Source organism: Rosa rugosa, chromosome 6 (assembly GCF_958449725.1).
Source record: "Rosa rugosa chromosome 6, drRosRugo1.1, whole genome shotgun sequence".
Lineage (NCBI taxonomy): Eukaryota > Viridiplantae > Streptophyta > Magnoliopsida > Rosales > Rosaceae > Rosa > Rosa rugosa.
In genome coordinates, this window is record NC_084825.1 from 19,726,713 (window position 1) to 19,747,840 (window position 21,128).

Genomic DNA, 21,128 nt, shown 5'->3' on the forward strand with positions numbered 1-21,128 from the left:
CTGGCTTTTTGAGTACTGGTTCTAGTGTTTGTTTTTTTACTATACTTACACATGCCACAAAAACTTGTGGATGAAGAAAACATATAGGGGTTGCTTAGCATATGAAGCTTGGTATCATAAGTAAACAATATTATGAAGAAAACTGTTGCTCTGTACAACTTTAAGGCAAGAAGTTGTACAGGTTTCGTGCCATTTTCCAAGTGCCGGTCTAAATAAGGCAACTCTGGCTCTAGTGTTTGCTTTTATGGTAAGAACCTACATGCCACAGAAACTTGTAGATTAAGAAAACATATATGCACAGCACATTGCTTAGGATCTGCATAAGAAGCTTGGTATCATATGTAGACAATCTCTTCAGCTCTCTTTCTTTTGCCATCCTCCCTATCTTTTTTTTTTTTTTTTCCTTTTCCAAAGCAAAGCTTTGCCACTATTGTAACAACCAGACATTGGTGGGTAACAAAGCAAAGGGCTTGACATGCTATTTTGGTGTAAATAATCTCACATGCTTTGTCTAAACAGAGCCCAAATGATTCCATCTCACGACTTTAGTCAGTATGGCCATCATTTTTGGGTTTGGTCCAAGGGCAGAGATATTTTAAGGGCAATAGGGTTTAGGGTTTAGGGTCTGTATCCTTTTTGAGCTCTATGAGGCTTCACATTCCATCCCATGACCAATTTCCACCTGGGGGCAAAGCATTTCCAAGTTTAGGGCTTTCATAAAAAATTAGAGATAACTAGAGGCTAGAGCAAACCAAAAGTTTGAGATCACCTGTTAGACTACCAAGACTTGTATTTGACGCAAGGTAAAATCTGAAAACTATGGTAAATGAACATAAACAAGATGATTATTTTATTCTAAATAAATAAATGTTGCCACAATAAGCATCATATATACCTACAATCCATCCTTGAAAGTGTTTCAACATTCAATCAATCTTGTACTTCAACTGACTGTCCAAACGGACAACATATAAGAATCTTCAATTGTCTCTGAACCAACTTTTGACAAGGGCCGAAAGCTGACATAACATATTCCTAACTAGTTAAGGGGACCAAAAAAAGTGAACTCATTGCTTAGCCAGTAATATGCGTTGATAGAAGAATATATCGATATGACTAGTTCTGTGAAAGTTCTCGGCTGCGCCTGGCAGCAGCAACAACTGCATTCATCAATATTCCACGAAATCCACCCTTCTCCAGTTCATGAATGCCAGCAATGGTAGTTCCACCAGGTGATGTTACATCATCTTTTAGCTGACCTGGATGCTTCCCAGAACTAGTAGCCATAGATGCTGCTCCTAATACCTGAAAAAAAAAAAAAGAAAAAAAAAAAGGAATTTAAGACAAATTAAACAATCAGATTTCCTCATAACAAAGAATCCAAGAAGAATAAATGGAAATTGCATAATGAGGAATGCTCTGAAGAATCAACGGAAATTACGTTGATTCTAGAAAAGAAATGAAAATTTTAGATTTATCTTTCAGATTTTAAAGCCACTGAATATTCATAAAGAGTTTGAGATTTAAAAACTATTTCAATTCTTTATTTACTTTGTGTGCGGGTAATAGGGTTTAACTTCTTAAAGTATAGAGATTATCAACTTGGATATATTACATGCAGTATGTCCCTTTTGTGCAACTGCATTGTCAAAATTTTGAGAAATATAACAGGCACATGTCATACACACACATATACACGAGGGTGTGATATCACGCAACTGCTTTAATATGTCATTTGACTTACAGTTTGAGATGCTAGACCCAATGCAAGTTCTCGTGGTAGACCTGCAGCAACTCCTCCATCTGCCAAAGCCTCTATAGCCAAATATATATATGCAGGACCACTGCCACTGTAATTTTCCAAGACATATTAATCAACACTTTATAACTCAAAAAGCTTGAATGAGAAACATAGCATTCTCAGCAAGATGCAGGGAAAGAGGAACACAGAATTATCATTTCACTTATTTTTGAAGTTGTGTAGTTGCAATAAGAGAGAAAGTAAAGATACTGTACGGTATGAGTTTATTTCATGTCTTGAAGTTACATACCTTAGGCCAGTAATTGCATCAAACAACTTTTCATCGGCTTTCCATATCTTGCCTACTGATCCAAATAATTCAGCTATTAAGTCTCCATCTTGTTCAGTTGCAGCTCCTCCCAAGCTCAAAACTGTTTGAACATAGGATTAAGAACCTCACCATATTCATTCCACTTATACAAACTCTGAACACCAAATTAAAAATAATATAAAAGGGCAAAGCAAATTAGAAGAATGAGAGGCAAAAGTTTGAAAACCCATATAACCATGAAGTTTATGACAAAATAAAACAGATAATTGAGGAAATATCATATTATAAACTTGTCACTCAACCAAATGCAGTAAGGCAATCCGCATTTTTTAAGTCTTCTCGCCACTGTCACATGTCAGACCACCATGTTTTAGGGTGGATGCTCTCTTATTGCAAGCTTTTGTTGAACATATAATGAGAAAGGAAATAGTGTGGGGTTCAGTATTGTTAAAGTCTGCTACTTATCCTCATAAATGAACATATTAACTATAAAAATAAGAGATTGGTTCTCCAAAGGATAACGTGTTCAGCCCTACACATATCCTTTGCTGGAAGCTAATAAATTTGGAACACTATCCGTTTACTACTCATAGCTTACAAATAAATAATATCATTTTACACAATTTTGTTTTTATTGAGCGCCTAAGCCTCAGATTTAAAAATAAAATGATAATAATTTAAAAGAAAAAAAACACAACAATAAAAAAATAGTTGAAGTACCTGATGCTGCAACACCAACAGCAGAAGGAGTATTGGGCATTACCCTGATAAATCGGCTGTGACCGGCCCAATCCTGAGGAAGACGGAACAAATTGGTTAGGCAAAATACAACAAGCCTGAAGGCTAAAGACTTTGAAATTTCACACATTTGTAAGAAAGATTGTGAGCTCAAAGTCATATGTAAAACTTAAGAAAACAGAACTAAACACATGAACCATGAGACGTATACTCATACAGCAGGTAGAAATCAATGCACAAAAGCATGAGCAAATAGGAAACAACAATGAGCAGCAATACTCTTTCAGATTATGATTTCCAAAGCTGAAGATGAGAGTAATAGGATGGTGAAAGTGAGAGAGACCTGGAGATCTTTCAATTTGACTCCAGCTGCAATTGAAACAAGCAGCTTCTTTGTGGAAAGCAATGGCCTCAGTTGCAAGACTACATCTTTAACTGCATCAACCATTCTATTCAATTTTTACTAAAACAAAAAACAAACACCCAGAATCAAGAAACGTTTGTTTACATACCAACTTGAGGTTTGACAGAGAAAATGAGGATATCACTCGCTTCAACCACCTGTTATCATCACACATCTTTTTAACAACACAAGTCAAAAAATAAAAAAGGACAGACATGATGATGATGATGAGAGGAGAAGGGACCAAACGTCGTCGTTGCGAGGGAGGAGGTGGACGCCGAAGGACTCAAAGGCTTGGCGTCGAGCGGTGCTGGAGTGGGAGGTAGCGATGCGATTTGGGGGGAGAATGCCTGATCGGACGACACCTCTGGCGATGCTCTCCGCCATTTTACCTGCTCCGATGAAGCCAACCTTGTACGTCTCCGTCGGGATGGGTAGCGCCTCCATGGTCGGAATATCAGCTACTTTGTTTTGAAAACCTCTATGTGTCACTTTGTTTTGTATTTGGGTATTTGGTTTTAGGAAAAGAAAGATATTTTTATGGTGTGGCGAGTCGAGTGTATTCAGTGCACCGATGTGCAACGGAAACAAAGGTTGAATGACGTCAAGTAAATTTTTTATTATTGAAAAAAAATTATTTATTGAATTTGATGATTCACTTGCACTAGCGGTGCATAGAAGAATTTTCCGTCAATATTCAGCGGATGAATAATACATGATCAAGCATAGAGACGTGTTTAGTCTGCCTCTGAAAGAGCAAAGAAATTTACTTTATGAACCATCTGAATTCTTTTCAAATATTCATAAAAATGATAACGTATACAAAATCTTACAACATTCTGAAATGGTACTAAGGTGAAAAAGGTTGTACATTAACCTCATTGAGAAAATTGGCATGTCAAAAATGAGAGAAGTAGTTCAATGTTACAACATGGCTGATGAAAGAGACATTTTTCGTAGCGCTTCAGGCACTGACTGCCCACATTGCTCAAGGATCTTGATCAATGGTCCGGCAAGTTTTGCATCTTCTGAGGTAAAAAAGGTATGCAGTACACCATTCACAGTGTAACGGGCCACGTTTGTGAGGATTCGAACATAACTTTCAATGGATAGAGGACAATCGTATATAACTACACATTCATATTCACCCAACTCGCTGGTATGAATTTGGTCTGCATCAATCATGGACACTGCAGGCTTCATCTTGCCCTTCAAATCCATACTATACATAAAGAGAAACAATGTGTCATTTGTGCATAACAAGTATGAGCATGTAAAGAGCACCAATCAGTCAACTACTTTGTCAGGAATCCAATGAACTTGATAATAACCCAGCCAATTTGGCCAAAAAGAAACAAGATGATAATGACTAGACAAAAGACTAGATAACGAAAAATAAAGAGCATGAACTTACCTGTTACCAACTTCTGAACAGGCCGAGACAAATGAGATGGAATGACCCTTGAGTTTTAGCGCAGCAACTAGTTTATGATTCTGGCTATCTTTCCCTACTACATATAGCACCTTTGAAGCCTGAGCAAAAGGTTGACCCAGAATTTGGACTGCCTGCAAAAGTATTTATGCCAGTATTACTGAAAGTGTACATATTCCCCAAGAATATAGCTGGACTGACAGAAATCAACAACAAAAATCTTTAGAAAATGGCTACAAAAGGAATCAAAGGGGGAGAGGGATTTGAACTCAGCGTTGGACGTCAGGTAAATAGGGTAATGCTGCACTAGAGCTACATGCACCCACCAGAATAGAAATTCTTTATTCTGCAACAACCTCTATGAATAACTTTCACCACTATATCTCAGCACTCTCTCTACCCATAACAAACAGATGCAAAAACAGTGTGTCCAGAATATGAGTATAATACATGTGGGAGGGGGGGGTGTTGGGGGTTGGATTGGGCTAGGAACCCCCTATGTTGCAAACCGCAACCCATACGTCACTTTATAATTCATATTTCTAAAACCATTCCATTGTCCTTTCTCGTCTTCTTCTTTTGTCTCTGTCTTCTCATTTTCCGTGCTCTTCTACCGGGTCAACATGTCTGCCATCTATTGTAACTAATGGCATTCAAGAAAATCCAACAGCAAAAGACATACATTCAAGAAATATCTCATCAGCCAAACAAATGGCTATGGCTCAATTGACCTCATAATCAAATAAAACTTATCCCCTCCACATACATATCCACCGGCACAGATCAGTCTCGGATACTGTGATTTAAAGATATCATACTCCTAAATCTTATCCACCTCTTCTCTCCAACAGTCTAACTCAAGGAAGACCAATGAATAGATCAGTCTCGGATACTGTAATTTGGAGTTATCACACTCCTAAATCTTATCCACCTCTTCCCTCTAACAGTCTTAACTCAAGGAAGATCATGAATACTACCCGCATATACTTCTAAATTTCTATTCAAATTTCATACTTGGGTTTCTTGTGACCTTAAAGGATAATGTCTTCTTCCTCTCTGAAGCTGCATAGGGCAAAAAATTTATTAACCCTTTTCTTCCTTCTATACTCTCCATGGACAGCCTTATTGGCTGAAATTGCATGAACTTCCAAGATCATATTCTGTTTCTAGTAGTGAGGCTTGAAGAATTCTGCTAGTGGGGTTGATATCTTGACAGGGAAGACAATTTGTGTTCAGAGGAGACTAGTTCTATAGAGAGCAATCAGAGTAAAGTGTTTGGGTAATTGTCGAGAGCAAGGAGTGTAAACTCAAACCCCTAACCATATTAACTTTGTATATTAATAATTTTAATATTCCTTGAACTAATATTTGACTTCTTAGGATAAGAGTAGCCATATATTCTGAGACATCACTTTTAGCTTTCACCTCTGAAAATTTAACCTCCTCTGATTCCCTGAACTAATATTTGACTTCTTAGGATAAGAGTAGCCATATATTCTGAGACATCACTTTTAGCTTTCACCTCTGAAAATTTAACCTCCTCTGATTCCCTCTAAGAAATAATCTGTTTTCTTTTTCATACAAAAAATCATTTCTATAAAAAAATATATAAATAAAAAGCAGTTTATAGTGGCAACATGAACAAAATAGGAGGAGTTTTCCAGAATTACCGTTGATTGCAACTCATAGAGAAAGTAGGTGTTTGAGAAATACATACCTTTGATAGTTTTTCTTTCAGTGAAGACATGTTTACTGACTGAATGATGCATGCACTTTGACTGGTGACAGAATCATTCAGAGATAATCTCTGGACTGATCCTGTCAGAAGAGTTTGCACCACTGGTACACAGGCACGTCTAAAACAATCATCAAAAACAACTGCACGGGTTGTTCTGGATATATAATTTCGGATGGAATTTACTTTATCAAGATAACCATGTTTATGAAAAGACTCCAGTCCATCAACGATCTGTTCAAGCAACAAATTGACAAAATTAAATTTGTGATAAAATAAACAAATACATCAAAAATAAACTGCATACTGTATGCCATGATGACAACACTTGAATAGACACTGATTGAACCTGACAGTGAAAACACCCTATAATCCTATATACATATCACTAATGAAACATTCCACTAAACATGTCACATGTCAGCTTAGACAACAAGTTACACACAGCAAAAAAGATTAAAAAATAATAATAAAAGAAAATCAGAAAAGAATCTATATGGTTCCTATAAAACTAGGGTGAAATTATATTGTAAGTTATCACCTGAGTTCCAATATTCAATAAAGTAATGAAAACTTAATAGGAAAACTAAAAAGTGAGGATAAAATAAATGTGCACTTGATATTGTATAATAAATGCAATTGATACATTACCAGCCAAGAAACCCCTGATAGATCAATGGCCTTCAAGGAAAGAAGCTCCAAGAGTCTCTCAGGTGTTGAGATCATAAACTCAGGCTCCGAACTCTTCAGACTATTTACACAACAAAATTTCAATCAGAAAACAGATTAAAGGGAAGTGAAAAACAGTATACCAGAGCATATGACTGTAATGCATAGAGAAAGACAACACTCTGTGCAAGCAAGGTATATGAAAATGCATTATGGTGCAGAGAGAGAGAGAGAGAGACAGAGAGAGAGAGACAGACAGACAGAGACAGAGACAGAGAAACAGAGAGCCAAGCATAAATATGTTGTGAATAAGATACTTGAGTAATGAACTATGTTACCAACTACCATTGAAGTGATTATGACATACAGATGAACATACTTCTATTAACAGTGGCAATTTCATTTCACCACAATGTAATGAATATAAATGAATCGGGAAGTAACACACAATCAGACATATATGGTGCACTTAACATCTAGTTAAAACTAAACCTGAGCTGCCACTAAAGGGCCATCAATAATTGGGCCCTCAAACACAGACAATTTTGCAAGGCTTCATTATAATTATCAATCATGAATACAGTTCTTTAATTGGATGAGAAAATAAAAGGGACTACACTCTGTCCTTGAGTGTATTAACTCCAAAAAGTAACTATCGGCTTAAGATAATAAGAAGGAAGACAAACTTCTATAAATCACTAAACAAAATATATCACCAAAATGATGTGGGTGCCTATTTTAATATATCAGAGTCGAGCTTTACCCTTGAATCTGGTGATCTAAGGAAGCACCTGGGTGTATACTCACTGTATGTATTCCAAGAACCTTCAAAGGTTTGCACACTGAACGCACCTGATGACCATAACCAAGGAAAAAAATAATAATCAAACAATCGAATAAATGAGGATTAAGACATGCAAGTTTTTTCCTTGTTTCAATGGATTAGAGCACCACAAAGGTATGTGAACCAATGCGAATGGTATCAAGTATTATAGCCTTATAGGCGATGTGTAACAAATCATGCTTAAATGTTTTTTTTTTTTCATGCACCCTTTTCAGGGGGTCACTTTTATGGAGGCAATACTGAAAGTAAAGGTGTTGTGCCACTCAAAGTCAGCTTTGCAGTATTCACTTCATAATTGCCTAAGGAATTAAGAAAAGATGTTCAATTGAAGCAAAGGAAATAGAGATTGATGATTGCTAAGCTTCTAGCTGATACACACCCTGGCTGCTTTCTCCTGAGATGCAACAAGGAACAAAAGAAATGGACTGGTGGCTGGCGGACCTTCTTCATCCTTTCTAGAAATTGAATCAGCAGCACTGGAAACAATCCAAGCAATTTGCTCTATTGTCGAAGAAGTTCCACTTGTCTCTAATATATCCTTTCCAGCTGAATAACATTTCCAAAACTCAACTCCCCAGGTACTAACAAATAATGGCTTGTCCTCCTCATTACTGTAGGTACCATCACAACGCAGTGAATTCTCAATTTCATTCAAACACCGAATCAGATACTTGGACGGACAATCTGAGTTTTTGCAGGCCTGTTCCTGTTTCCCACTCAGCTGAGTCTTTGTCCTAACCGAGTCAATTCTGCTTCTCTGCACCGCACTATCAATAGACGTAAACGGGAGTGATTTCTTCTGCTCGTTCTTCAAACTCGTTACCTTCATATTCTTCAGCCCGGGATTCTTTGCCTTTTCATTCTTTCTAATAATTTCTTTACATTTTTCCCTGAGAAACTCACTCTCATCCCTATGTGGAAGCATGACTTTCTTGGTTTCTTTCTCAAAATCCTTTCTTCCATTCCTGTCATTGAAGGGATCCTCTAGCGTAGGAAGGCTAAAGCACATACCCTGTAATTTCACAATAGAATATACGTCGTAAATTATCAATGATTTTACTGAAACAATGTCCATTCTTCACCTATACTAACAAACTAACCAAAGCAACAGTAAAATATAAATCATAGCAGAAAATAACAAATACAAATAAGAAGCTCAGGTGCCTGATTCTACAAACGAATTCAACAAAACCCAATATGCTCTATGCTTAATTTTCCACCAAAAACATACCATTTTTTTTTTTTTTTTGCCATAAGCCCATAACATAGAATCAAGTTGGAAAACGAATAAGAAGAATAGGTAAACGACGTCGGATTGAAGTAGTACCTGGCATTTGCGGCGTTTGCCGGACTGGCGGCGCTTTTTGGCGGCGATAATGGAGGCGACGCGAGCGGTAACGGAGGAGGAAGAACGGTCATCCTTGCGTAGCTTTTTCCTGTTGGCCTTGTTTAGCTTCTTCCTCACTGCGTCGTCACCTTTCGCCATTGAAACGCGCTCAGACTCGGCTTCTTCTTCTTCTTCACTACTTGGGACTTGGGAGAGGTCGGCGGTTTATAGTTTGTGCTTTCAGAGGCGAGGGTAGTTTGGTCACTTAGGTTCTGCTGGAGAGACACCGCTGTAAGCTGGGCTTTTTATTTGGAAACGCACAGATAATCTTTGGACACCCACACTTCTTACGCAAGACGACCCAGTACTAAATAGTAAATAGATCCGGTGAGAGGAAAGAAATTATTGCACTACTGTTTTGAAGGTAATTTGATTGACGGTATGAAGGGTTCGACAAATGTTTCAGTCCCCACAGCCCACCTATGGTCAATTGGTTATTCAGAATAATCGACATCTAGAAGGTTACGGGTTCAAATTTCATTAATATCATGAAATGTGTGGGATAGGAAAAAAAATTTTAATAAAGGGTGGTGCGGCTGCCCTGAAGCCTTGATTAATGAAATTGTCGAATACATGCAGGGACATTGAGCCTAAACCCCTAATTACAATAAGCATCTAAAGAACGTCTTGAAATGATATCAAAAGTCTCTACCAAATAAATGTATTCAACTAAGCACTAACTAGCAAATAATGCATTACTGGCTACTCTATTTGCTTTGACATAGCGGTGACATAACGGAAAAATAACTCGATATGTAACTCAATTACAACATAGCATAATTACCATAAGCACAACTTTCCTACTATATTGTCGCCGGAGGATAAATCCGACGACACTGAGCTTCACCCTGCCACTAGGCGGCAACGACCATTTGATAAAGTAAGGAAGTCGCTGCCTACCTAGAGCAGACAAGGCACTTTGAGTGCACCCACAAGCACATAGCCCGACTAGCCCTACACAACAAGTATAGAGACTTATTGCTCGCAAAATGCGCAAAACAACTAAACAACCTAAAACAGTAATAATATTTAAAAAAAAAAAAAGTAACAGCCTGGGCAAGGCCCACAAAGTGAGCCCAAACCCAAGCACACCAGGTAGCAAGGATATAACAGTCGCTGGGGAAGGCCCAGCGCAATTCTGACCGTACACCGGCAATGGATCGTTGCTGCCTGCATCGAGCCGCCACCTGCGTCGGAACACCACCTATAGCAAACCCTTGCTGGCCTCGGACCACCCTCCAACACAGGACACTATCCCTTGCCTCGAATCGGCCCCGCTTGAACCATACCACCACTTGCCTCAAGTCGCCACTGCCAGCGCCCCCCCAATATGATTGGCCTGAAACGATGCTCTACACGCCACCCTCCTCAAATTGGAATTGGGAAAACTCACATCTCCAAAACAGAATAGAGAAGCCTTCGACCACCATCCCCGTCCAATCCGACTATGAGTCGCCCCCTCGGATCTCACCTCCTCAGCCCATTCGACCCTCCACCTTGTCCTGCCAGAACTGAAACTCGACCATTTGGCGGCTGCAATCCCTCCTACCTCCTGGCACCAGTCCCCTCAATCGAGAACGAAACCACCCCGATCTTAGGAACCCCTTTCACTCAACAACAAATCCCGTCCGACGACGGCATCCATGGACGCGCTGTCGGACGGAGGCTGGACAATGTTTTCGAAAACCTTAGCCCGAGAGCGCTAAGAGAGAGAAAAAAAAAATGTAAAAATTTTTCCCGGCAAAACATATTTTCGTCCAATCAAATATCAACATACTCAATACTTACATTAGTCCGTTTAGAACATTGCTTATGTTATCTCCATTGTCTATGGTGCACATCGCTTTTCTACCACATTCACTCCGGTGATATTTAATCATATTGAACTCCGATTCTATTGACACTTCCATAGTTCGACTTGAGTGGAGATGGATCAAAAGGCAACAAAAGAGTTTATGGGGGTGCTGATGATAATCATCGTAAGGTTTATTGGGTGTTCTTATGAAATTGGGAAATCACCATTGGAGCTTCAATTATATGATGATCAAGGAGAATTGGGATGGTGATAAAACACTAAATTCTTCCACATTGCTACTATGGTAAGGAGAAGGATGAACAAAATTGATGGTTTATTTGATCGGTGGTGTGGTGATCCTGAAATTATGAAGGTAATTGCCAAATATTTTTTCCAGGTCGTTGTTTACTTTTCAGGAAAGTCCTAACATTAGAATTCTCCTCCTTGTTCTTTTTCCCTCTACTTCTATCGATTGGTTGTTGGATTTGGAAAAACTTTGTAATTACCAGATAGAACAAAATGATTAAAAACCTGCTTTGTAAATGGAATAGTCACGTTCAAGTCAACACAACCATTGCTAACGCAGTGTAAACCTCTCCACTGAGGAAACTTCACTGCGTGGCTTATCACGTAGCCAACACGAGAAAATCAATCCACTATAAGTCAAATGAGTTTACAGTTTACAAGTAGTGTTGTTCACAACAATCACTTTCACTTAGCAATTAGCTTAACTTGTTTTACAACTGTTCTAACTCCTAACTAAATTATCATACTAACAAATGAGCCAATCTTCCAATCTTCCTTGCACTCACAGTCTCACTGATCTTGAGAATGAAGTATGCAAATGACAGAGTATGCAAGGGAGAGAAACATATAACACGCAAAGAGAGTTTTTCAGAAAATGATTTGAGTAAACATATGCAGCACTTAATATGACAAGTTTCGATGCTCAAAAACTCTACTTGTTAAAATCAGTTTCGAAACCTTTTATAGGGGAGCAAAACTCCCCCTCACCCAAATCTCTTTTTCATATCAAACAAGATAAACAAGGAAAGCTATTAAAACTGATTTCGATAAACACTCAATACTTTCTAACTGTTTGCAAATCCAATCTATATTTGATATGCATATCAAAAACCTTTTAATGCAGATAAGTATCTCAAATCACTTAATCGATATGCATATCAATTTCAAAATCATATTTAATGATATGGAATGAATACCACTTTTAATTCAAGATCAGTGAGGCGATTCTCCTTGATTTCCTCTTCATGATCTTATTCTGCAAACTTCTTTTTGTTTCCTTGAAACACCGGGAAAATAGGAGAATTACTCTCCTAGTTCAGTATAACCTCTCGTTTCCTAGTGTCTTTGGGAATGTGTGTGTTGAATGAGAATAGCCCAACATACTTACAAACTTGTTGAACCTCGACAGATTAAAGTTGTTATGTTTGTTATTGGTGGTCTTAAGGCTCCGGAATTTGATGGTTTCCCTACTATCTTTTATGGAAAATACTGGAAACCATGTGGTGAAGAGGTCATTCTCTTGGTCTAAGGCTTTTTATGAAGAGAGAGTTCCTGGTGGTCTTACTTCTCTTCTCACTCTGGTGCCAAAAATTTATATCCCCAAACATGAAACATTTGCATCACTTTCAACCTAGCTATTAGTCTTCGCAGTACCATTTACAAAACTATTACTAAAATCGTTGTGGCTAGGATCAGGCCTCTTTAAAGTTTAAACCAACGGATCAGTCTGTAAACACGGAAATCTGAAAGCAAAGAGAATGCAGACACGTGTACAAAAATAATAATTTTATTAATTTAAGTGCGGGTTACAATCTTTGGTAATCCTCTGATTCGATCTCCGACGATGAATTTCGCTCAAGGGCTTGACGCTTGATCTTGAATGGTATGATGATCACGAGAGTTGACACGTGACGAACACTTTGACTTGAGGTTGGTGAGGAACCGGCTATTTGGCAGCTTGAGGGTTCTTCACACGTGCTTGGGAGGCTTCAGAGATTTTGAGAGTGTTTTCTTCTCTTTTTCGGCCGAAGTCCTTCTCTTGATTTGAGAGGGGGTATTTATAGTGTCGGCGTCTCTCTCAATTTGGAATGCCTTGATGACACGTAATTAATTGTATTTTCCTTAATTACGTAATCAAATCAATCAGTCTTAATTAACTGATTTAATCACGACTATTAAGGAATTAACCAATTAATTTGATGGCTGATTTTAATTGTATTTCGTTAATATCACAATTAAATCAATCAGTTTTGATTAACCGATTTAATTATGACTATTAAGAAATTTAGCCAATTAATTGGATGACTGATTGTCGTCTTGATTATCAATTTAAATAAATTGATATCTAATCAGCAGACGAGATTTAATACTTGATTTGACTTGGAATCAATTGATTTAATTTGATTGATCCGCTTTAATATCAATTGATTTAGCCGGAACAAATTCATTTATTGCCGTCGGGCCTTTCATGTGTCGCCAAGTGTCATTCTTTGAGTCTGCATGATTTTGCTGACTCACAAGCCACGTGAACATTTTGTGGGACCCACATGCCAACTAAATTTGTTCGGTCATAATTTTGAGTGTTGACCGAATTATCTAATGAATTTATTTTCATTAAATTTTTAGTGTCTACACAGTCCTAGTCAAGTGAGTTTTGACGTCCATGACAGGAATATTTTCAATAATAGCTTGATCACTATTCTTGAGTCAGAGATTTTGACACTACCTGTTTTTACGCTTTTGAAGAGTAAAGGAACAACATAAGGATTAAGGGGAAATGATCATTTACCCAATTTTAGCTTAAAAATTGCCCACTTACCCAAACACTTTAAGAGATTGCCCACTTACCCAAACACTCTAAAAGATTATTTCCCTAATACCCAATTAAGTATTTTTTTAATTCATTTTTATTTATTTTTGGGACAATTTTACCATCTCCTTCTTTGTCACTTTGAGAAAGAAGTCATTGGAGACATTGCTTGACTCCGGCGACTGGTGACCCGATGCCGGCGACCGGTGACCGGAATCAGGCTACAGGACTGGTGACCGGATTTCGACGTCTGAATTTATTGCCCCCTAATAATACCCACTAACCATATTATTGCTCCCCAGTAATCATATTATTGCCCCCCAATACTCAAATTATTGCCTCCCAATAATCATATTATTGCTCTCCAGTGAATTGCATAAACTCCCAAAACCAAAATGAATACACTACAGGCACAATTGATCAATTTATATGCATATTATTGCCTCCCAATACTCATATTATTGCCTCCCAATAATCATATTATTGCCCCTAATAATCATATTAGTTCCCCCCAATAATCATATTATTACCCTTCAATAATCGTATTATTGACCCCAATAATCGTTTTATTTCTACATATCTTCTCATACTTTTCAATGCAAACCAGTAATCACATATTCAGATTATGATCCCTCGGCAGAACCCTAATTTGGGTCTCTGTCTCCTCTCATTTCCTTCTGTCCCGTTACTTAAAAAAAAAAAAAAAATTGGGCACCCAAGTCCCCTTTCTCCCTTCTTTTAGTAAATGACCCAACAGTGAAGCAAACCCTTCTCACAATCTCACTGGCTACACGTCATCTTCCTCGCAGTACCACCACCTGGAAAGCTACACAGCTACATACTGCTATTCATTCCTATGTGGATTATGGAGTAGCTTTTAATTCCTCTGGCTCCATCTTTTACCATGCTCATCTTCTCTAGCTGGCTCTGTACTTCGTTATCGATATGATCGGATCTCTAAGACTCTCATCTCTTTTGTGCTTATTTACAGTTGCAGACCCAGGACTGAAAGTATCTTCAACAGTGTCTTGGTCCTCATGAAAAGCCTCTCCCCTCCAACAGCATCCCGGCGCCGAGACGGTTGCTCCAACGGCGGATCTGTGAGTGAGAGAGAGAGAGACAGAGAGACAGAGAGAGAGAGAGAGACAGAGACAGAGAGAGGAGAGAGAGTTTCAGTCCGGCCTCGACCCGAAAGAAGACCCGACCGGAATTTCGGTTACCGGTGAAGACAAAAAGGCGGACCACCGGCGTTTGGTTCTTCTCCTCAGCGGCGATCTACTTCTGATCTTAGTTTCCCCGTACGACAATGGACGACCACAGAACGAAGCCTGAACTTCAGCCGGTTTCTAAGAATTTTTGGTGACCGGCGACGTCAATCATCGGCGGGCACCAAGGCTCTGGGCTGGGAGGGAAAGGGGAGAGAGAGAGAGAGGAGCAACACACTCCGTGCCAGAGAGAGAGGAGAGAGAGAGTGTGTGGCATGCTTTTAATTTTATAATGAAAATTTGTCTAAAATAGTCTTTTTATTTTTAAATGGGTAAGTGGGCACAATAATCTCTTACTGGAGTAAGTGGGCAATTTTGAAGCTGAAATTGGGTAAGTGGTCACGGCCCCTTAAAAATACTGTATTGTGGGGTGAAAATTTTTTGAAACAATTTTAGTAACTCATTAAGGAGATGACACGTTTACTTACTTGGAATGAAAAATAATCATGAATCGGAGACAACTGGAATGGGAGAAGAAAGGAATCGGTATTGATTCCGGAGGAGTTGATTCCTAAACCCATCTCCCCCCTTCGTAATCAAATTCCTGAGTTTTCAGGAATCGATTCCTTATAAGGAGGTGAGACCTACACCTATTCTGATTCCTTCATGTGTTAGTAAACGGATGAATACTTTTTACCGGAAATCATTCTGATTCTTTTATGTATTAGTAAACGCAGGAATAAATGTACCCCGTAATCATTCACTCCCATTCCAAGTAAGTAAACATGCCCTTCTTGTTTAGGAGGAGATATCTTGTTAAGGTGAAGATATCTAGTCGAGGTGGTAATATCAGGTCGCGCGAGGTGGAAATATCTGCTCGAGACGGGAATATCTAATCGAGGAGGAAATAATTTGTCGAGAAGGATCTCGATAGGACGGTACCCTTCAAAAAGGATCCTAGTGAGGAGAGATTTGCATAAGGAAAGATCTGAGTGAGGTACAATCTCTTTGAGATACAATCTATTCGAGACACAATTTCTTCGAAGAACAATCCTCTCAAGGTGAATGCGAATGAGGGTGCAGAATCGGTTAGCGGGCTATTTTTAGCTCATCTGAGTCTGAAGCAAGCGGAATCACTTTCCCACGTTGTTTAAAGAGTGGCGTCATGAATCCACTCACGCATGACTTACAGACCAAGCACATCACTACGTGCACTAGTCGGGATATTCGCTCGAGTTCACATATAAATACTTGGCAGAGTGAACATTCGAGCTAAGCAATCCACCCCATCTACAGTCACTACAAGTCTACAACTCAAACCATTACTGACTCAGTCATTGGAGTGCCTTTTGTAGGTACCCCTCCCTTTTCAAGCCCAACTTGCTAGAAAGGTTCTAAAAATCGGCCTAGGCGGCGCCTCGATACCGTTCAGATTTTAGGCTAATCGATCGAGCTGGGCGCCGGGCTGAAAGTCGGCTGCCTAGTCGGGCTAGGCGGAGCCTAGGCGGCCTGGGCGGAGTAGGCGGGTCGTCCTGGGCGCTGGGCGCTGTGCGATTAGGCGCTATTGCCTTTTTTTTTTTTTTTTTTTTCTTTTCAAACTCAAATGGGGTAAAACATCGATCGAACTCAAAGTCTCAAAGTCGAAGCTTAAACTCTGTCGCCGTCTCTCTCTCTCTCTCTCTCTTCAGCACAGCCTCTCTCCCTCTCTCCGGCAAAGCCGCACAACCTCTCTCCTTGAGGACCTTGAGTCCTTGACTGACACTCTCTCTCTGTCTCATGAATTTCTGGTTTGAATTTCTTGGGCGTGTTATATTTGTGGATTGTAGAAGAAGATGAGAGAAAATTGATGAGGAAGAAGATAGATGAGGAAGAAGACAGATGAGGATTGAGGAAGATGAGGATAGATTCTTCTTCTTTTTTATTGAAGAGTCCACGTGATAGATGAGGAAGATAAGTGGTTGGGGTTTTTCTTTTGCTCTTTTCCCTTTGAGAAAGAAGGTGTAGACGTGTAGTGACTAGTGATTGGCAGATGGCAACTATCATTATCAATTAATCTTCTATTTTTTTTTTTTTTTTTTTTTGAGAAAATCATTATCAATTAATACTTAATAGGTTAGAATAAGTTATGCATTATTAATAAGCATGTATTATTAATAAGCATGCATAATATTATGTAATTAATAATTCATTATTTATTTAATTTATGTCATAAAATAATTAAAAAAAATTAAAAATAAAAACCGCCTAGGCCCCTAGGCGCTAGTCCCCGGATCACCGCCCAACTAGCGCCTAGTGTTTTTTAGAACCTTGCTTGCTACACACAAAATCAAATATCGTAGGTAGCTGACCAATTTCTCAACCGCAAAGCTTTCATTCCTGCTCCGGTCAGAAAAAATGAGTGAATAAATATTCTACCGAATTTTTCTGCACCAACATGTATGATCCGCTCGAGTTGCGGACTTTTGGTTTACACCTTTTGGCTTGGATGTTTTTAAGCTTTTAAAGAGTAAAGGAAAACATATGGATCAAAGTCATTAAACAAAGTACATGATCCGGTCGAGTTTCAGACTTTTAGTTGATACCTACTGACTTAGATCATTAGAGGGGTATCCAACCTCTGATTAGAGGGGTATCCAACCTCTGATTTAACCTAATCTTAGATCAATTCTCAATCCCTCCTCAGTCCTCACCGGAGCAACTTTCAGGAAGGGGAGTTTCTTAATGTCAAAAACAACTTTTACTTTATATAATTGAGCGGTACAATAAAAAAAATTAATTAATTCGTTTGCATGAGCAATTATATATATGTTGCTTTCCTCACTTATAACCAGTCGATGTAAATGTTTTTTGCTTTGTCTATATCTTCACAAAATAACAGAAATACTTTTGCCCTTGTTGCTGGCCGGGTAGGAATCTGTGGTTGTTAACTTGTTGCTAGTCATAACAGAACTGTCGATCAAAATTGCCTAGGCAATTAAGCAAAAATATACAAATAGAATTATGGAGCCAGTAGTAGTGGCAACAGAGGAAGATGAAGCCAACAATATTCCAAAGAAACTAGATGCTGGAGCTCTATTTGTGCTCAAATCCAGAGGTAATAGTTAAATTTGTGGCATCCATCGATCAATATGTTTATGAGAAGATTTGATTAACACTGATAAGGTGATAGGGTCATGGTTGCACTGTGGATATCACTTGACAACTTCAATTGTAGCTCCTGCACTCTTGAGTCTTCCCTATGCACCTTCCCTGATGGGTTGGTTTGCCGGCGTTATATGCCTGACTGTTTCAGCTCTGGTAACTTTCTATTCCTACAACCTTCTGTCCTTGGTTTTAGAGCACCATGCTCACCTTGGTCAGCGCCAGCTTCGCTTCCGCGACATGGCCAGGGATATTTTGGGTAAGTATTTTAACTTGTGATTGCTTGAAACTTCCCTGTTGATTTCATAGATTAAGACAGGTATATAAGATGGTTTATGGTCAATTTTTACAGGACCAAGATGGGGAAGATATTTTGTAGGTCCAATTCAATTTGGCCTATGCTATGGTGCAGTTATAGCTTGCATTCTTTTAGGAGGACAGAGCCTTAAGGTCAGTTTACTATTTCCATTAAGCGACGTAGCTAGTAGCTACAGCAAAGGCTGTATGGGCTACAGCCCAACCCTTATTTAGTCCAAAATACCTTCAAGTAGGAATAGATATGTAATAGCCCAGCAAAAAAAAAAAAATATATTTGCTTGGAGATGTTGTAGACTATGTGCAAGTACTTTTCATGTAGCTTTTTCCTTTTTTCCCTTCATTTTGGCTCTTCCCCTCTTCCCTTTTGGCTTAATGAAGTATTTAGTAGATCAATATAGCTTTCATCAAATGGTTCAACTTCTGGGCACCATTCGTCCTTCTCCTTTTCTGAGATATTTTACTACTTACAAATGTCAAGTATTACTCGCCAATTGTAGTCCCCCATGTTCTACCATTCTTTATTTCTTTCTTAATACTTTGTGTTTTCATTTTCTCAGTATCGTTTATATCAAATTGTGGTTCTTTTTATGCTTCTTAGTTTTTGGATGTTTAGATGAATTTTTTATGGCTATGTTGTGTATATGGATTTGAGTGTTCTTGTTTTGTGGTACTTATATGCACTGATTTTGACTCCAAATTGGAGGCATTGATATTATGCAGGAGAGACATCAAAAAAAAAAAATTTAGCCCACCTCATTTTTGAATCCTAGCTACGTCCCTGCTTCTCTAGCTTTGGATTGTGAAGCAGCGCAAACTTGGAGACTATATATATTTAAAATTATGTCTCCAAAAAAAGAAAAGATCCCTCAAATGTTATGTCAGAATCTGAAGTTTCCTAACTGTTTTCTTTTGTTTTCTGTCCCTCCTGATTCCTCTTGTGCAAGTACATATTTCTGCTCTCTAGTTCAAGGCCAGAGACCATGAAACTCTACCAATTCGTTAGTATATTTGGTCAAGTGAGTTTTGACGTCCATGACAGGAATATTTTCAATAATAGCTTGATCACTATTCTTGAGTCAACTCGCGAGATTTTGACACTACCTGTTTTTACGCTTTTGAAGAGTAAAGGAACAACATAAGGATTAAAAATACTGTATTGTGGGGTGAAAATTTTTGGAAACAATTTTAGTAACTCATTAAGGAGATTTCTTGTTTAGGAGGAGATATCCTGTTAAGGTGAAGATATCTAGTCGAGGTGGTAATATCAGGTCGAGGTAGAAATATCCGCTCGAGACGGGAATATCTAATCGAGGAGGAAATAATTTGTCGAGAAGGATCTCGATAGGACGGAACCCTTCAAAGAGGATCCGAGTGAGGAGAGATTTGCATAAGGAAAGATCCGAGTGAGGTACAATCCCTTTGAGATACAATCTATTCGAGGCACAATTTCTTCGAAGAACAATCCTCTCAAAGTGAATGCGAATGAGGCAGAATCGGTTAGCGGGTTATTTTTAGCTCATCTGAGTCTGAAGCAAGCGGAATCACTTTCCCACGTTGTTTAAAGAGTGGTGTCATGAGTCCACTCACGCATGACTTACAGACCAAGCACATCACTATGTGCACTAGTTGGGATATTCGCTCGAGTTCACATATAAATACTTGGCAGAGTGAACATTCGAGCTAAGCAATCCACCCCATCTACACTCACTACAAGTCTACAACTCAAACCATTACTGACTCAGTCATTGGAGTGCCTTTTGTAGGTACCCCTCCCTTTTCAAGCCCAACTTACTAGACACAAAATCAAATATCGTAGGTAGCTGACCAATTTCTCAACCGCAAAAGCTTTCATTAATCATTCCTGCTCCGGTCAGAAAAAATAAGTGAGGAATTATTCTACCGAATTTTTCTGCACCAACATGTATGATCCGCTCGAGTTGCGGACTTTTGGTTTATACCTTTTGGCTTGGATGTTTTTAAGCTTTTAAAGAGTAAAGGAAAACATGCATATGGATCAAAGTCATTAAACAAAGTACATGATCCGGTGATTCCGGTCGAGTTTCAGACTTTTAGTTGATACCTACTGACTTAGATCATTAGAGGGGTATCCAACCTCTGATTTAACCTAATCTTAGATCAATTCTCAATCCCTCCTCAGTCCTCACCAGAGCAACTTTCAGGAAGGAGAGTTTCTCAATTTACTTTATATAATTGAGCGGTGCAATAAAAAAATTTAATTAATTCGTTTGCATGAGCAGCAATTATATATGGGGAGTGAAATTTGCACTCCTCTTTTTGAAAACCACACACCCTCTTAATATTTTAATAGTTTCTTTTGTTCAACTTATATTTCTTTCCGACATTGCCCTTACAACCATAACTCATTTGACTAGTACCAGCAACAAGAAGAAGCAATATTTTCAAAACAATATGATCTAATGTCCAGAAGCCCTTCCTTACGAAAACCATGTCCCTCATCTTCTTCGCAGACCTCCAAATCGAAGCTTTTCTGATGATCATCGTACCGCTCTCTGCAGCACCACTATCAGTACT

The 21,128-nt window shown here is 38.7% G+C and overlaps 3 protein-coding genes across 3 annotated transcripts; 1 reads left to right on the forward strand and 2 right to left on the reverse strand.

The window, feature by feature from the left end:
• Positions 1–827: 827 nt before the first annotated feature.
• LOC133715319 (pyrroline-5-carboxylate reductase-like) lies at positions 828–3,733 on the reverse strand. Its single transcript, XM_062141774.1, has 7 exons — positions 3,463–3,733; positions 3,323–3,371; positions 3,154–3,245; positions 2,793–2,865; positions 2,052–2,172; positions 1,745–1,850; positions 828–1,305 (listed from the first exon to the last, which is right to left on the reverse strand). Exons 1-7 carry the CDS (start codon positions 3,658–3,660, stop codon positions 1,117–1,119), a joined length of 828 nt encoding a protein of 275 aa, XP_061997758.1. The 5' UTR covers positions 3,661–3,733; the 3' UTR covers positions 828–1,116.
• Positions 3,734–3,962: 229 nt separating this feature from the next.
• Positions 3,963–9,475, reverse strand: LOC133717315 (ATP-dependent RNA helicase DBP3). Its single transcript, XM_062144001.1, has 7 exons — positions 9,221–9,475; positions 8,273–8,905; positions 7,813–7,901; positions 7,032–7,131; positions 6,363–6,614; positions 4,628–4,779; positions 3,963–4,435 (listed from the first exon to the last, which is right to left on the reverse strand). The coding sequence occupies exons 1-7, from the start codon at positions 9,377–9,379 to the stop codon at positions 4,138–4,140; spliced, it is 1,683 nt and encodes a 560-aa protein (XP_061999985.1). The 5' UTR covers positions 9,380–9,475; the 3' UTR covers positions 3,963–4,137.
• An 8,490-nt stretch (positions 9,476–17,965) lies between these two features.
• LOC133716349 (GABA transporter 1-like) lies at positions 17,966–19,714 on the forward strand. The gene is made up of 4 exons (XM_062143059.1): positions 17,966–18,210; positions 18,286–18,516; positions 18,610–18,707; positions 19,520–19,714. Exons 1-4 carry the CDS (start codon positions 18,117–18,119, stop codon positions 19,712–19,714), a joined length of 618 nt encoding a protein of 205 aa, XP_061999043.1. The 5' UTR covers positions 17,966–18,116.
• The last annotated feature ends 1,414 nt before the right edge of the window (positions 19,715–21,128 follow it).

Bases quoted from the DNA above. Each gene is read 5' to 3' on its own strand.
- LOC133717315 (XM_062144001.1), bottom strand. From the start codon at position 9,379: ATGGCGAAAGGTGACGACGCAGTGAGGAAGAAGCTAAACAAGGCCAAC. The intron at 8,906-9,220 runs GTACTACTTCAA...GTGAAATTACAG, and splicing joins GCAAACGCCGCAAATGCCAG to GGTATGTGCTTTAGCCTTCC. The intron at 7,132-7,812 runs GTAAAGCTCGAC...TTGTGTAAATAG, and splicing joins TTAGATCACCAGATTCAAGG to TCTGAAGAGTTCGGAGCCTG.
- LOC133716349 (XM_062143059.1), top strand. From the start codon at position 18,117: ATGGAGCCAGTAGTAGTGGCAACAGAGGAAGATGAAGCCAACAATATT. The intron at 18,211-18,285 runs GTAATAGTTAAA...ATAAGGTGATAG, and splicing joins ATTTGTGCTCAAATCCAGAG to GGTCATGGTTGCACTGTGGA. The intron at 18,708-19,519 runs GTCAGTTTACTA...CTCTTGTGCAAG, and splicing joins TAGGAGGACAGAGCCTTAAG to TACATATTTCTGCTCTCTAG.
- LOC133715319 (XM_062141774.1), bottom strand. From the start codon at position 3,660: ATGGAGGCGCTACCCATCCCGACGGAGACGTACAAGGTTGGCTTCATC. The intron at 3,372-3,462 runs GTTTGGTCCCTT...TGATGATAACAG, and splicing joins TCCTCCCTCGCAACGACGAC to GTGGTTGAAGCGAGTGATAT. The intron at 2,866-3,153 runs GTCTCTCTCACT...CGTCTTCCTCAG, and splicing joins TCAAATTGAAAGATCTCCAG to GATTGGGCCGGTCACAGCCG.